Source organism: Tubulanus polymorphus, chromosome 8 (genome assembly GCF_964204645.1).
Source record: "Tubulanus polymorphus chromosome 8, tnTubPoly1.2, whole genome shotgun sequence".
NCBI lineage: Eukaryota > Metazoa > Nemertea > Palaeonemertea > Tubulaniformes > Tubulanidae > Tubulanus > Tubulanus polymorphus.
The window spans coordinates 2,981,850-2,999,851 of NC_134032.1; the positions used below are offsets into that span (position 1 = coordinate 2,981,850).

General features: G+C 36.5%; 1 protein-coding gene across 1 annotated transcript; it reads left to right on the plus strand.

The window, feature by feature from the left end:
• The first annotated feature begins 719 nt into the window (after nt 1–719).
• Nucleotides 720–2,672, plus strand: LOC141910249 (phospholipase A2 SSD387-like). Its single transcript, XM_074800982.1, has 3 exons — nt 720–830; nt 1,352–1,491; nt 2,498–2,672. Exons 1-3 carry the CDS (start codon nt 730–732, stop codon nt 2,638–2,640), a joined length of 384 nt encoding a protein of 127 aa, XP_074657083.1. The 5' UTR covers nt 720–729; the 3' UTR covers nt 2,641–2,672.
• The last annotated feature ends 15,330 nt before the right edge of the window (nt 2,673–18,002 follow it).

Genomic DNA, 18,002 nt, shown 5'->3' on the forward strand with positions numbered 1-18,002 from the left:
TTACAAAATCCCATGAATCGACAGATTACTGCACGTATTTTGAATAAAATTTCTATTCAAATCCGCTTTTAAATAGGTTTAGATTATATTAGAATTTTGATTGTAGTTTTATCAGTAGTTTAGTTCTGGCAGTTGCAGTTATCGTGTGCTCCGAGACTGACGTATAAAAATGTGAGTTTTACAGGAGGTCCTTTTGGATAGTAACATATACTCCAATAGGTTAATCAAATCACCAAAATTTTATTTGCAATAATAATACTAAAAACTTTCGTGCAATGTTCTTGTAGATTTCTTCATTACTTTCAGGAAGTAACTATAGTTGAAAGTTACTTTTTATTTTACAGGAATTTCATAGGACTATTCTATCGTTTCTTTTACATTTGTTTGTTGTGTTTATTGTGGAAATTTGGTAAGTCTTCTCATGTTTTGCTTTACCGCACGTCTTTTGGAGCTTCGTTTACGCAGATTTTCAACCTATTCCATCGTTGTTGTTTAAACCTCACGGGACCGCAGTCTTTAAAGTATTGCCCGTGCACTGTTAGCCGCAAGCAGGACTCCATCCCGTTTGCCACTCACGAGTTTTATCGAATGTTCGTTTATATGAATACGATCGAAAACTGAATAACATTGCACAGGTTATAATGCAGTGATGCATTTACTGGAACTTCTATTACAGATACCGTAATTTCTATCAGCGTTGAGGAAAGAAGCTTGGACCAGTTTGGCCATATGATGAAAGAATTGACAAAAAGACCGGTATCAGATTTCAACGAATACGGCAACTATTGCGGGAAGGGAGGTAGTGGGCGTGTCCTTGATCAGATTGACAGGTATTTAGCACCCAACAGCTATATGCGATAACAATACCTTGCAATAAACCTACCCCAAATTTCTATGCATTTAAAGCCATTGCAATGCAAGAGACAAATACGTGTATTTCAATCTATAACTATGCAATAGACAATCTTCAATGTTTAACCGGAGTTAATTATTGTTGTTGACCTTTTTACTTAACTTGAAAACTCAATATCCAATATCCTTAGATCAGAACCAACTTAGATTTTACAGGTCCTGTGTTGTAAACGGTTATAGAACCAAAGCATAATTCCACTGGCCTAATGCTGTTAGAATCTAGTAGAACCTGAATGAGTTAAGACTGGTCTCAAGTTGTTAGGTTTGGTTATGGAACCGACATTCTCTTTATTAGGTTTTAAGTTGTTAACTGGTAAAAGTACCAAAGCATCTCATTAATTGTGGGTTTGTTTTATTCAATACATTAATATCATTTTATTGACAGGTCAAATTTATCACATGAAATTCGAGCTTTAAATCCCGTGCTATTTTTCTAAAGGTGCTGTAAAGTGCACGATGATTGTTACGGTCGTATTAGCAACAACGAATGTAAAAGCAAGAGTTTTTGGGACATTCTGTTTACTTCAGTTTATCTGAATAGATACGCGTGGAAAATGCAAAATGGCGCGATCATTTGCGGTACGTATATCCAACCACAGATATCTTAACGTCGATAGTGCCGATCACTTAAACCCGAATGTTGCACTTAGCGTTTTGAATTTACGTACTTTACTCAAATTCAATATAAGATAAGTACCGACGTTTACACGGTACTTTTGAGGAGAACATTGACAACACAATCTGAGACCGTGTTGCAAAGATGGTACAAAATCCAACATTGAAAATAAAAGCAGCCTGAACCCTTTCGCTGGGTACTATTTGAATAATCCACGAGCAATAAATCTGTGTTTATGTTGATTTTGATTTCAAAATGAATTCATACGGTTTTTTGATGAAGAAAGACTCATCAAACTAGTATCGGTTATGATGCTAGTTGTAAGAGCTTTAAACGACGATAAAATGTTTGGTACACAAAGCTTGAACATCAAGGTAACCAGTGACTTAGATCTCGATGTCAATTTTAGTTCACGTCTTTGTTTACATAAATTAGTAGTTTGATAATAATAGAAAACATTGTAAGCACTTTCTATGAGATAGAGCATTGCAACGACTGTAAGACATCCGTAAAGCATACTGATGACGTTTTAGCAGCCAGGTGGCTAGTTTATCATCTAGGGGAAATTAGGTTAATAGGTCAAGTGTCACGTGTCAGGGGACATCGCCGATATCTATCGGATTACATCGTCACAACCCAAATGATATCGCCAATGAAAGGGCGAAGCAGATGATATGAAATTCGACACGTCAAAAAGTGCATTGTGTCGTTGAGCTAATAGATTATTCGGCGTTTGTAATTAAGCTCACGAGATCTTATGATTAATTCCATATTTAGAGCATTTTGTTTTTGTGAAGATTGTTTTGAGTTAAGTCTAAACGTCGAGATGACTAAGTAATGATGATGTCGTGACGTCGAATGAAGTATTACCTGGAAAATATTGAGAACGCTTTAAGTCGTAACAGTACTCTGTGAATGTGTTTATCAATTCGATAATTAAAAATATATGTATATCATATTTTTTACTAGAATCAAGAAATAACAGATGTGATATGGTACTGTGCCAATGCGACAAGACTGCCGCCGAGTGCTTCAAGAAAAACTTACGATTTTACAACCCGGCCAGAAAATCGTCGAGTCATTTGGATAAATTCATCCACGCGTTCTACTAAAATGATGACTTATTTACGTCAAAAATGTAATATTTTGCCATAAATACATATTGAGTCTATGTCACCAGGTCATCATTAAACGTTTGTTTGCGTCTCTAGGATCTTTCAATTTGTGCTTGTCTATAAGTTACCTCGGTGAAGTTAGTTACTTGTTCCTTTATCGTCCATTTCTATCGGAGCATCCACTACCTTATCGGTCATATAATTTCCATCAACGTCGATGAAGTTAATAGACACTCTATTAATATCTAATCCCGATAATTTCAGAGTCTTTTTACTTTCCAAATTCGCTGTTGTTATCACAGTCTTTTGCTGTTATTTGAACAGAGTAAATTAAACTTACATCCATTTTGTGCCTCATCGCCTCGAAAACTTGCTGGTGAGATAATTTTCTTTCACTTGCTAACTCCTGTAATCCAAATTGAATGGACATGTCCCTTGTTAATCCACTCATATTTATTATCTTGATATAAATGGTTGAATCTAGACGTTATAGATAGATGCAAACTGACCAGATAATAGATTTACGACGGAGAGCTCCCTAAGCACGGCTGCTCATATCCGCCATGATAGATCGATGTTCCAAGGTTGTGAACGGGCGGAGGAGATAAAAAAGGATGAAGGATACTACGGGTCTCACGAAGAACCGAACTTCCATATCCCATTTCACTTCGTCTCAGTAGCAGACGCTCTTCTCTCAGCTGTGACGTAGTCCGGTCATCAACGTTAGCTGTGATGATACTAAACTGATATCCTAGTAGAAGAATGGAAGTATTGTATATTCGGTGGTGCTGTGATAATGCAGGCATTCGGGAGTTTGAAAATCATGTTCAAAATGTATCGAAAAATAACTAAATTTTGCAACGGACGACCTACAGCTCATCGCATCACCTGGTCGTATATGGTTTTACTGAATCCACGGGTCAAAATTGTTACAATGTCTCTTAAAAACGTTTAACTGGTATTTCTTGCGTTTAATCTCGTAGAAAAATGAAGGAATCGTAGGTAAGTGTGAAGAAAAACCATTAAAGAAACACTTTTCCGTGTTGCGACGATAAATAATAAACAAAATGTTGATATATACAAGCCATCAAGAATTGTGCCGTCACTCTTATAATAAATTACTTTATTTGTCTCTCTGTTCTTGATGGCGTATATAAATGTCACATCATTTTGTTAACTCAGTATTCCTGACGATGACAATTAGGACATAGTCGAAACGTTGAATAAACTACACTAGCTCAAGGAAACATTTCAGACTCTTTTTATTCTAAGTGTGCAGGGATTTTATATCATCTTTACAACAGAGTGTTTTATCAATGGTTATAATGAGGACAACATCTCATTATTCCTGAAAATGACTATTAGAATATTGTCGAATGAATTGTTAGCTATCAGGAAACTTGTCGGTTTTCATCTTTCGTCAGATCACTATAGTATTTATTCTCTGTGAATAAATTATGTTTTAGGTATAGACAAATATGAAATATCCATGTCTTTTTGTGCGTAGAAATGTGAGAAAAGTGGAAAATGGAAAATGTGAAATTTTCAGAATATTGCATCCCATCCCTGATATGTGTCAAAGTTCGATGCTTTTAAGAGCTCGACCAAGAATTAAATGTAATAAAGGGAAAAGAAAGTTAAACAGGAACGAAATTTTATTGAAGAGCTAAGATATTGTGAAGTCATTAATCCGAAATAGTAATGGGCAATGCTAAATTCTACAACTAGTTCCAAACCCGGCATAAGCACGCTTATATTTAGTTGGATTTAGCACTGGCTATATATAATTCGCATTAATATCATAAATATAGCTGCCAAGCAGCGATAACGGGTTTTTTTCTAAAGCCATTCAGAATGATGGGAATTGTAGTAAATTGAAATATCGATACATAGAATAAAATGCATTGACAGATTCGAACCTAATATGCAACCACTGTGTAAACGTCAAATATGATTCAGCTTTGAAACCGAACATACGCGGACGTACAATCACAAATATTAATTTATTTGACCAGGCATTTATTTTGGCATTCAAACATCATGATACTGTATTATCACCATGCTCAAAAATGGATCTGTCCTATTAAGAACTCATCTTAAGCACCTGCTGAGTCGATAGATTGAGTGAATTTACAGATAAGAACGTACTATGATTTAGAATAGATTTAAGAAGTTAATGTTTTTATTGAAATATTTGAATAAATACATATATTGTAGTGTAGATTCAATCAATAAATTATGAATTGATCTGGTCTGGGTTTTCGGCTGATGTTGATTTTGGCTTTTATGGATTACAAATTCTATAGTGATAAACAATTGATACCTGCAACATGTGTGTAAATCAAACCTATTCCACTAGTTGCGTGTGTTTCCTAATAAACGGGAGAGTCACTCTTGATCCGAGTTATTAGAAAAATAATGTTCATTTAGTTATAGAAATTCATTGCCTTTTTGGAAATTCTGTAATTATATTTGTTCTGTCCTAATTTGTATTACTGTATGAACCAATGATATGCTTTGTAAATATGATGTAATAAAATAAATTTGAATTTGAATTAAATTTGAACATGAGAATCAAACATAACTTGTGTTTTTTCAACTTGTCTTTTGTTAACAGTTCCAGAGTTTCAATTACAATCAAATCCAAATTTGGCTAAAAAAGTACATGGGACTAAATGAAATGAACCGTTAGTTACTGCAAACCTATTCCAGTGTTATGTCGATCGTGTTGAATCACTTTCCTTGAGTTGAAAGAATCAGATCTTCTATGGTGCAACATCGGTCGAAGAGAGATATCTTGGTGTTGACTGTCCTTGGCCATCTAACTTCATGCGTTTGACGTTGGAATCAGCATCATACCCACAGTACATGTATACAGTAATCAAACTTTCACCGATGTTAGATATTTGAATAAACGTTGGGCTTATTTCAGTATTCTAAAGCAGGAAATAATAAGCCCAATAAATAGGCCCTATTCCCATTGGAACAATTGTATAATGCGTACAGCAGCACTTATCAGTCAAGTATGGAGAAATCGGTATACCAAACCTACGAACAGCAAAATGTACAGGCCTCCAATGATTTCTGGTATACAAGCCGTGACCATATGAACGTTTTGGTTTGACTATTAATGTCAGCAGGTCAGAGAAGGCCTGGTCAAATTTAATCACATGGCTCAAATCAATTAGCCTTTCTGCGTGTGAATACTTCACTGTATTGTTTTAAAAATAGACCTATCGAGTGAATTAGTACAAAGACTGAATTAGACTTTAGGCTAGTCCTGACCAAATCCTATGCATGTTATAATTGCACCAGTTATAGTAAAATCACTGTAGGGCCGACGAGAGGGAAAAAGTTGTGTTTGTAGTACATAGGCATGGTAGGCTTGTCGTACTCACTTAATACTTAAAATGCTGTCGTTACCTGTGCGTGACTGTACGATGATTTCTACAGGTTGGCCGTATGTGAGTACGTTGACGCTCAGACTTGCAATATTGGGATTCGAAACCAAACGAAAAAAAATCCAGTTGTAGTCCAGTGATTTACCCACGGTGCCACAGAACGTAACTGCAGGGTGGATGAAATTTGATTTACGAATAGCCTAGCCTCACCTAACCCAAACTCTATTCTTTTACGCATGCGCGTTTGCAGATTAAAGGAACTCACATACAACGTTTTTAGGGAACTTACGTACGGCGTTTTTAGGGAACTCACGTTCGGTTAACCTGTCGATATCACCGTACAGCAACGTACGCATAACAACTTCGTACTTAAAAAATGGTATTGGCTACTATATAATAGGCCTCGGTAGGCTTTCTTAGCTTCCACACTTCACAACCGAACCAACTGACCAACCAGTATATTTATTCCCAGTACGCACCAACCGGCAGAGGCCTAACACTGTTTGTCAACCGTGTGTACCGTAGTAGGCTATCGATAATCACCTGATACTTTTGTGTCGTTCGTTTTCTCTCTACATGTTGTCACTATGGTACCACAGTGGAGTGAGGGGAGGAGGGGGGATGACGTCATACCGGAAGTGACGTAATCCAAGATGGCGACCGGAAGTGACGTAATCCAAGATGGTGACCGGAAGTGACGTAATCCAAGATGGCGACCGGAAGTGGCGGTTAAAATTCAAATTTCAAATTTTTGGCGGGAAAATTCAAAATTTTTCCGTTAAATCCAAATCAAATTATTGACAACGAATCCAAATCAATTTATTGGCGGTTTTAAATCCAAATTGGTATGATTGAATCCTAGATGGCGCTTACGCATTCCTATGCGTGTTTATGGGAAGAGTTGAATCCTAGATGGCGCTATTACGAGATCCTATGTGTACGTGGAGGTGAGGGGGAAGTGAAGTTAAATCCTAGATGGCGCTTTTCCCTGAGTACGGGCAAATTCGAGACATAGAAAACCAAAAATTAAAAAAAACAATGTAAAACAATAAAAAAACATTTTATTCACCGTTAAAATTTACAGTTTAAACACGGTTTAAATCCGAATTCCTTGGCGCACGAGACGTGAATATAAGCGTCGCAGCAGTCTGTCTTTTGTTTAGTTATTTCCAAACACACTAAACACGTGTTGATGCCACAAAATAAAGTTATGCAGTTATAACAAAAGTTTTCTTCATACCCTTCACACGTTTTAAGTTCGCTTAAACAGGGCCAGCATATAGTTTTATCACAACAATGAAGCAAATCCTCTTGCGCGTGACAACGATAACAGTCTTTTTTCGCGATATGTTTGATAATCCTAAAATGTGCCATGCAATTCTCGATAGGACATTCGAAATCATGTTGAACGCCTAACCATCGAGCGTTCACTAGCCAGCAATCTTCACAAATCGGTTTCCTGCAACACGTCGTTACTCGAAAACTACCGTATGTAATTGTCGTATTACAATATTTGCAAATCGCAAATCCGGTAGACCAGTCGATATCTTCAAAGTCGACATGATTTATTTCATGTTCCGTGGTAGTTGATTTTTTTAGGAAAATGTTTTCCACGGTAAAAAAATCGCCAGACATTTTCGTAAATCACGTCTCGTTTATGCGAGTGTAAACAAAGCGAGTGCGCAGTTAAATCCTAGATGGCGCTAGTCCGTAATCCTATACAGATGCGTGCGCATGCGTGCGTTTGTGTGTACGTGTGTAAGCGAGTGACGTCATCCTAGATGACGCCATGATTACATAATCCTATGCGAGAGCGTGTATAGAGAGGGAGCGGGGTAAAATCCAAGATGGCGTCTTTTAACGGCTATTGTGAAATCATGAACGAGTTTGGGCGAAATATATTTCGCAACAACAAGTGAAACCGTAAATCGTGTTCGGGCAAGTCATTTTCTGACAATAACAACGCCATGTAAATCCATAAACTAATCATTCTGCTCAGAGACTTTGAACCGTCAACATCATACAACATCATCGTAATAATGGATTCGGCCAGCGGACAAAGTACCTTAGAAATATCTAATACACCAATTAAAGCAAAGTCATCGCTTCAATCTAGAAAAAGAAAACACCCCTCGCTGAAACTCGACTTTAGTAAGTTTCTACTTATTTCCCGTATTCGAAACCGTCAAATATTAAGACATACGTATACTGATATATGATATTTTATTGTTCTTTTAGGTTCGATCGTTAATGACAACGCTGTCGCCGGTCCGTCGAAAAGTGCGAACTTGCGTAACACCTGGAACAATGACCCCGAACCCCATTATCTAGGATCTCTTGTTTACGCGAGTGCGAAAACGTGGCAGGGGGTAAAACGTGTAGATTTACGGTCGTACGAATGCTGTGAACGAAGAAAACAACTGTATCCCACTAAAAACGGTATTTCGCTCGATATCCAAGAGTGGGTGCATATAGATTTTTTTAAATCCGATATCGAACACGAAATTGCGCGCGTTAAAGAAGATATCGAATACGTGGGTGTAATGACTGTTGGTCGTACGAACTTTATCAAAATATATAGGTCTAGTCACGATCATCGTATTTACGTAGATATCCGAAAATACGATCTATTCGATGAACCTCTCGGTGTTTCCCCGACTAGATGCGGTGTAAAACTAACATTGGAACAATGGAAAAAATTGAAAGACATTAATTTTACAGAAGATATATCCGAACTGGCTAATATGAGACCGTGCTGGTACGATTCGAGTCACTCGAATCAGAAATACAGGTGCCCGTACTGCGCAAAAGACACAAGCGGGGTTAGAAAGCACCTGAATACGGTATAATGATAACCCAAGTATAATTAAAGTGATTTAAAACCGCTCTGACCAAAAGAGGATTAACTAAAGTAGTGAGTTTCTATCTTTTACGAATTTTTATACGTAGCGACTCATTCGTCATCTACCGGATTGTATAATTAAAAGCCATAACCCGTGTATATGTATAATATTTTTGGAAAAAAAAATTTATGTTTTTTAGATGAACGAGTAAATAATAAACTTGCAATGTATATAATATTTCATATATGTTTCATTTTATTCGGATTTACTCTATAATAATCAAGCATTTTGTCGTTGGCCAGACCCCTTGATACAATATATCATCTATGAACGTAATTAAGTAATTGATAAACAAATACCATTGACCCATGGTTAGCATCTACCATCTAAAATATCTGGTCAGTACCCTCGATGATATGTGATGGAATATGCAGGATAAAAATTACGCAATTAAGTAATTGAGAAACAAATACCATCGACCCATGGTTAGCATCTGCCGATTAAGTTATTTAGATCAGAGACACAACCGCGATGGGGGGAAATTAAGTATGAGCAAACCAACTATAGTATACCCCATTTCGGGTGTGTTGGTTGTTTGTTGATTGACTGACGCGATTAAGCTGTTTGGAAAACCTAGACTAGTAACAGATGGTTTTCTACGACGAGTTTATAGAAATATAATTTAGAAATAATACATAATAGTTTATTATAGAAGCTTAAAATATTTCACGATAAATTTTTCTTTTACAAAATAATCATTATCATTAGTTTTATTTGACAATAGTTTCGTAATATCGCGTACATCGTTACCGTGACATAGGTGCAATAGTACAAATATTGCGTAATAACAGAAATACATCGGATAATTCGTTTTGATACATCTTATTATTATATTTCCAATCTATACAATTTTCATCCAAGTATATTTCTAACATTTATCACAAGTTCCGGGTTGTTGCCCGAACGAATCAAAAATAACCGATTCCGTATTCGTTTATATATACAGTTAGCCAATGTTCACCCGGTTCGTCGTAATTGTCAGTGTTTACTATAAAACCCAGCGGGACGCTGGTTTATATCTGGTAGTCGATCGCATGGAAAAACGCCAAAGAAAGACGCTTTTAGATATTCCTCTAGTATAACTATTAACATATCGCAAGCGAATTTATTAACGTTACAATCTCATGGATGAATCGAAAAAACTATTACTTTACTTTACTTTTGCTTTATTTGACAAACTCTTGGTCTTAATACAAAGACAATTCGAGTGATACAGTATACATAAAAATAAATACATTATATATAGGACGCACAGTAGATAGATACATAATTACACATTGATTTTAATGTGAGCTATCAATTGAAAAGTTTCAAAATTCTTCCAACAAAAATACACAGTTTACGGAGTTCGGCTACATCTTTAGTTTGCATTAATAATTTTTATCTGAAAATGTTGGGGGTTCGTATAAAATCTCCTGTCTAGGTATAACTCCCTTCTATCATTTAGATATATACAGTTGAAAAGGTAATGAAATTCGTCCCCAATTCCATTATCACACAATTTACATATTCTTTCAGCACGCTCTACATTATTCCATCGGCCAGTTTCTATTGGGAGCTTATGGTTTGCAGGACGGAATTTAGTTAAATTAATTATGAGGTTATCTGAAAGATCAGAGACTAGATGGTTACGGGGCTTGACTCAATGCCACGCGCTTGGACATGTTCTAATGTTATGTATTGTATACAAAGTGTTGACAAGCTCAATTTATACAGCATTGTAGCCCTCCGGCATTTTCAAAGTTTTAGATGATTTATCAGTAGAAATACTCTTATATTGCGCATCCTAGTGCGTTAGTGTTTAAGTGATTTTAGTGTTTTAGTGTCGAATATGTAAAACCGCAGTTTATTGGATTTCGAGTTGTAAGCATTTCCCGATAACTTACATTAATTATAATGCAGAATTCTTTATTTCCAGTTAACGAGGTTTAACAATTTTTCAGTTTAAAAAAAATATGGTTTGGACTTTTTTAATAGGAAAATACTAACAGGTTTGATGAAAAAATAGAAAATGGGATTTCCGGTTTTATCATTTTTCAGTATATGGCGTTTTAGTAGGATGATGATTTTAAATTTTCAATAAACGCGGTATAACAATTTTTAGGTTTTTGAAAATATGGTTCCAAAGTCTTGTATACACAAGAGATTTTAAACAACGAAACTACACACACATGTAACTAAATCACTTTAGTCTTTCCAAATATAGAGAAATAACAGACAAAAATATGTATATGTATATACCTTATCTTTTTTTCGCATCGCTTTTTCTTTGTTACAAAATTCCCAATTTTTAAAAACTTTTCTTAAATATTTATGTTTTTTAAACATATTTTCTCAAATTCCCCATACTTTTACATCGCAATATTATATCGAGATTTTCTACATTTCATGCATTTTACAGCTAGACCTTGGTAAATTTATAAAGATTTGGTACGTTAAATAACGCAGCAGGTAAACATTTCAATTGTATTACTTCGTTATGCGTAAATGTTTCGCGTCATCTTCGTACAATATATGACTGCTATCGGCAGAAATATGGTAAATTAGGAATTAACATATCTTAAGTTAGCTTCACTTTTTAGCAACGGACTTTTGCGCGTTGCCAATTTTACAAAAACTGAAAATTCAAACGATTGAATTTATGTGTTAATACCAGTTTATTTTACGTCTTAATCAGTTGGATAGCAGGCATAGAGTGTTATGATAATTAGTTACAGTATACACAGAATAGAATCGAATATTATACTACTTGATTACTCATACTTCATCAGATCGTAACTGAGATTGTCCTACAATGACTTTTCTTTAACTATATACTCGTTAACTGGAAATAAAGAATTCTGCATTATAATTAATGTAAGTTATCGGGAAATGCTTACAACTCGAAATCTAATAAACTGCGGTTTTACATATTCGACACTAAAACACTAAAATCACTTAAACACTAACGCACTAGGATGCGCATTATAAGAGTATTTCTACTGATAAATCATCTTAAACTTTGAAAATGCCGGAGGGCTACAATGCTGTATAAATTGAGCTTGTCAACACTTTGTATACAATACATAACATTAGAACATGTCCAAGCGCGTGGCATTGAGTCAAGCCCCGTAACCATCTAGTCTCCGATCTTTCAGATAACCTCATAATTAATTTAACTAAATTCCGTCCTGCAAACCATAAGCTCCCAATAGAAACTGGCCGATGGAATAATGTAGAGCGTGCTGAAAGAATATGTAAATTGTGTAATAATGGAATTGGGGACGAATTTCATTACCTTTTCAACTGTATATATTTAAATGATAGAAGGGAGTTATATCTAGACAAGAGATTTTATACGAACCCCCAACATTTTCAGATAAAAATTATTATTGCAAACTAAAGATGTAGCCGAACTCCGTAAACTGTGTATTTTTGTTGGAAGAATTTTGAAACTTTTCAATTGATAGCTCACATTAAAATCAATGTGTAATTATGTATCTATCTACTGTGCGTCCTATATATAATGTATTTATTTTTATGTATACTGTATCACTCGAATTGTCTTTGTATTAAGACCAAGAGTTTGTCAAAAGTAAAGTAAAGTAATAGTTTTTTCGATTCATCCATGAGATTGTAACGTTAATAAATTCGCTTGCGATATGTTAATAGTTATACTAGAGGAATATCTAAAAGCGTCTTTCTTTGGCGTTTTTCCATGCGATTGACTACCAGATATAAACCAGCGTCCCGCTGGGTTTTATAGTAAACACTGACAATTACGACGAACCGGGTGAACATTGGCTAACTGTATATATAAACGAATACGGAATCGGTTATTTTTGATTCGTTCGGGCAACAACCCGGAACTTGTGATAAATGTTAGAAAATATACTTGGATGAAAATTGTATAGATTGGAAATATAATAATAAGATGTATCAAAACGTATTATCCGATGTATTTCTGTTATTACGCAATATTTGTACTATTGCACCTATGTCACGGTAACGATGTACGCGATATTACGAAACTATTGTCAAACAAAACTACTGATAATGATTATTTTGTGAAAAAATGCATCGTGAAATATTTTAAGCTTCTATAATAAAACTAAAATGTATATGGATTTAGTCGTTTTTTAAATTCTACAAAATCACTGAGGAAAAAAGTTTTGTTAAAACTTGGAGAAAAAACTGAAGCAAAAAGCGCGGCAAGGCAAATTAACACTGGCTCTTTCTTGAAAATTGAAGTGGTCCTGAAAAGGACCTTTTGAGGAAGGGGTCAGTGTCCGAGTTCGTCGTCGTCGTATTCTTCGGCAGTGTTGTCATCAACATCATCGACGTTGCTGCTGCTGTTGTTGCCGTCTCTGGTGACGGCGGCGCCGGTTTCGTCGCATTCTCTGTTCTTCTTTGCGTATATGCTCTGCAAACATGCGTGCCCAACGCACAAAATTTCTGCAGAACGGACACAAAAATACATCATTAGCGTCTTCACCCCCCAGTTCAAGGTTTCATCGTATTATGGCGGAGACGCAGCTTCCACACGTCAAGTTTCTGTATTGACACTGGCTACATAGTAGCCAGCACCGCTGCCCGGACGTGAAGCATATGCCGCACTCGAGCACTGCATCGGCATCATCCGGAATCTCAAACCAACGTGCTCCAATCACAGACATGTTGGAAATGATTTGTCCTAAAACTACCCCCTTATTTATGGGTCTAAGTCAGACGACTAATTAGTTGATTAATTCTTATAGTCTTACAGTTTACTCAAAGTATTTGAGGATTCTATCACATATAATTAACGGTGTTTTTGATACTCTGGTCTATTATCACCCAGCATATAAGACCATCTGTTCGGTTTTATCTAAACAACCTAATTACCTCAGCGCTATGAGCACTAAAAATGTTCGACGAATTATTGCTAGTGTAATTGGTTTGAAACCTATTTTCCCATCGCGGACGTGTCTCCGATCTAAATTACTTAATTGCCTTCGTCTTCCACATATGATTAACGGTGTTTGGATACTATCGACCCATCTGCTACTGGTAATTGGTTTTGCTCACACCTATTTTCCCCAATCGTGGTCATGTATTGATCTAAATCAATTAATTGCCTTCTTTGTCGGATATATCGTATCATGGGTCTGGATAGCAACGAAATGCTAGATTAACGTACTGTTAAATCAGAATAAGTCAAAAATGAAATCTTTTATTCAATTAATGTTTTATTTAGTCCTAAAAAACATAAATAGTTTTATAAATATTGTAGATAAAACCATAAATTTCATAAAAGATAGAAATGCACTACTTTAGTTAATCCTCTTTGGTTAGAGCGGATCTTAATGAAGTCCTGGATTAGTCATTTCGGATACTTATTTCTATCTGAGAGTTTAACGCAAACTAACGTATATAAATTGATGTATTTTTTTTACATATTTGTTCGGTTATGATATAAATATTATCTAATTAATATCTTTTAAACTACTTTAATTATACTTGGGTGATCATTACACCGTATTCAGGTGTTTTTCGTACTCCAGAAGTGTCTTTTGCGCAGTACGGACACCTGTATTCCTGATTCGAGTGACTCGAATCATACCAACAGGGCGTCATATTGGCTAGTTCGGGTATATCGTCATTAAAATTAATGTCTTTCAATTTTTTCCATTGTTCCAATGTTAGTTTTACACCGCATCTAGTCGGGGAAACACCGAGAGGTTCATCGAATAGATCGTATTTTCGGATATCTACGTAAATACGATGATCGTGACTAGACCTATATATTTTGATAAAGTTCGTACGACCAACAGTCATTACACCCACGTATTCGATATCTTCTTTAACGCGCGCAATTTCGTGTTCGATATCGGATTTACAAAAATCTATATGCACCCACTCTTGGAGATCGAGCGAAATACCGTTTTTAGTAGGATACAGTTGTTTTCTTCGTTCACAGCACTCGTACGACCGTAAATCTACACGTTTTACCCCCCGCCACGTTTTCGCACTCGCGTAAACAAGAGATCCTAGATAATGGGGTTCGGGGTCATTGTTCCAGGTGTTACGCAAGTTCGCACTTTTCGACGGGCCGGGGACAGCGTTGTCATTAACGATCGAACCTAAAAGAACAATAAAATATCATATATCAGTATACGTATGTCTTAATATTTGACGGTTTCGAATACGGGAAATAAATAGAAACTTACTAAAGTCGAGTTTCAGCGAGGGGTGTTTTCTTTTTCTAGATTGAAGCGATGACTTTGCTTTAATTGGTGTATTAGATATTTCTAAAATACTTTGTCCGCTGGCCGAATCCATTATTACGATGATGATGTTGACGGTTCAAAGTCTCTGAGCAGAATGACTAAATTATGGATTTGCAACGCGTTTTTATTGTCAGAAAATGACTTGCCCGAACTCGTTTTACGGTTTTACATGTTGTTACGAAATATGTTCGCCTAAACTTGTCTATGATTTCACAATAGCCGTCAAAAGAAGCCATCTTGGATTTTACCCCGCTCCCCTCTATATACACGCTCTCGCATAGGATTATGTAATCATGGCGTCATCTAGGATGACGTCACTCGCTTACACACGTACACACAAACGCACGCATGCGCACGAATCTGTATAGGATTACGGACTAGCGCCATCTAGGATTTAAACTACGCACTCGCTTTGTTTACACTCGCATAAACGAGACGTGATTTACGAAAATTTCTGACGATTTTTTTACCGTGGAAAACATTTTCCTAAAAAAATCAACTACCACGGAACATGAAATAAATCATGTCGACTTTGAAGATATCGACTGGTCTACCGGATTTGCGATTTGCAAAAATTGTAATACGACAATTACATACGGTAGTTTTCGAGTAACGACGTGTTGCAGGAAACCGATTTGTGAAGATTGCTGGCTAGTGAACGCTCGATGGTTAGGCGTTCAACATGATTTCGAATGTCCTATCGAGAATTGCATGGCACATTTTAGGATTATCAAACATATCGCGAAAAAAGACTGTTATCGTTGTCACGCGCAAGAGGATTTGCTTCATTGTTGTGATAAAACTATATGCTGGCCCTGTTTAAGCGAACTTAAAACGTATGAAGGGTATGAAGAAAACTTTTGTTATAACTGCATAACTTTATTTTGTGGCATCAACACGTGTTTAGTGTGTTTGGAAATAACTAAACAAAAGACAGACTGCTGCGACGCTTATATTCACGTCTCGTGCGCCAAGGAATTCGGATTTAAACCGTGTTTAAACTGTAAATTTTAACGGTGAATAAAATGTTTTTCTATTGTTTTACATTAATTTGTTTTACATTTGTTTTTTGAATTTTTGGTTTACTTCGTTTCACCCGTACTCGGGATTCCTTGGAAAAGCGCCATCTAGGATTTACTCCTCCCCCTCCTCACACACTCACACACGCTTAGAATCTCGTAATAGTGGCGCCATCTATGATTTATTCATACCAATAAATAAAATTGGATTGAACGCCGCTAATAAATAAAATTGGATTTAACATCATCAATAAATTGATTTGGATTGGTTGTCAATAATTTGATTTGGATTTAACGGAAAAATTTTGAATTTTCCCGCCAAAAATTTGAAATTTAACCGCCACTTTCGGTCGCCATCTTGGATTACGTCACTTCCGGTCACCATCTTGGATTACGTCACTTCCGGTCACCATCTTGGATTATGTCACTTCCGGTCGCCATCTTGGATTACGTCACTTCCGGTCGCCATCTTGGATTACGTCACTCCCGGTATGACGTCATCCCCCCTCCCCCTCCTCCCCTCACTCCACTGTGGTACCATAGTGACAACATGTAACTACTTCTCTGAGACGAACGTAATTCTGCACCGTAATTCTAGAAGCCCTCCGCGACTCAACGACCTTGATTTAAACTTGATCAATTCAAATTCTGTTTATTGACGCTTTTGGTTACATGAACTGATCAGCAATATACTTAAATGAAATAACCGGAATAACAAGAAATCAAAAATATTAAAGAGGTAACAAACAAATGCCCGTAAACCTGTCAGACACGCGAACGCCGGACTCGTAAACTATTGGACTCGGACTAAATTCATAAAATTGACTTTGAAATTGATTGTGGAGAAGAGAGGGAATAATTCGATAGCTCTTCCTCATAAAGAAGAGAGAAATTTCGGAAAGAAAACACAACATGGCTACTAATTGAACGGAGCCAAATTTCCGATGTTTACGGCTCGACAGTGCCTTTATAACGTGGATCACGAAGGTACAGAGCCGCAACTTTCAGCGACCTTGACACCAAACACGTGAACTTTCTGTGCGCGAATGTTGTTATGACGTCATAATACTCTAAATAAACAACACCGCGCGGTCTCGCGATACGCGCGTGGAAGGATCTAAAATCTATTCTGCGATGTATTTAAAATAATATTTATAAAAGAATTCATTTAAAGACTATAATTAACATATAAAACATAAAATTAATTGAAAGCAACATCGCTGGAAGATTAGTTTTAAAAATTTGATCGGTGTCAATCATCAATTACCGCTAGTCAAAATGGCGGCCGTCATGATAAACAAGACGGAGAATTTTCTTTAACTGACTGGATCTGGTATAAAATGTAGTATTTCACATCACAAATGGCCCAAGTCCGTTTAAAAGAATAACTGTACCGCACTCAAGGCACCAAGCAGGGGCGGATCCAGGGGGATGGGTAGACAGTATTGGAAGGAAATTGAAGGGCACCTTTCTGATCTTAGGGCACACCCAGTATCCAGGTCAATGCGAGCGCCGAAGGCGCGAAGTCCTTGGAGGGGGGTCCGGGGCCCACCCCCAGAAAATTTTGAAAATATGGTACCATTTAAAGGCTTTTAGAGGGCTTCTAGAGGCTAGCAGAGCAATCCAGAATAAACGAATTCGAGACAAGATTTCAACATATGCGGATAAAAAATGAAGCTGGCGAACCCATGAAAGAATGGTTGTCGCCAACTTCGCCTAGTGCCCCTATAATCTTTAAAAGTGCCCCTTAACAATTACACAGAATACGGCTAAGTGCCCCTTCATTGT

What these genes read in the sequence shown, in the direction of transcription:
- LOC141910249 (XM_074800982.1), top strand. Translation starts at nt 730, where the DNA reads ATGATGAAAGAATTGACAAAAAGACCGGTATCAGATTTCAACGAATAC. An exon ending in GTCCTTGATCAGATTGACAG is followed by an intron (nt 831 to 1,351) that starts GTATTTAGCACC and finishes ATTTTTCTAAAG; the next exon opens with GTGCTGTAAAGTGCACGATG. An exon ending in AAATGGCGCGATCATTTGCG is followed by an intron (nt 1,492 to 2,497) that starts GTACGTATATCC and finishes ATTTTTTACTAG; the next exon opens with AATCAAGAAATAACAGATGT.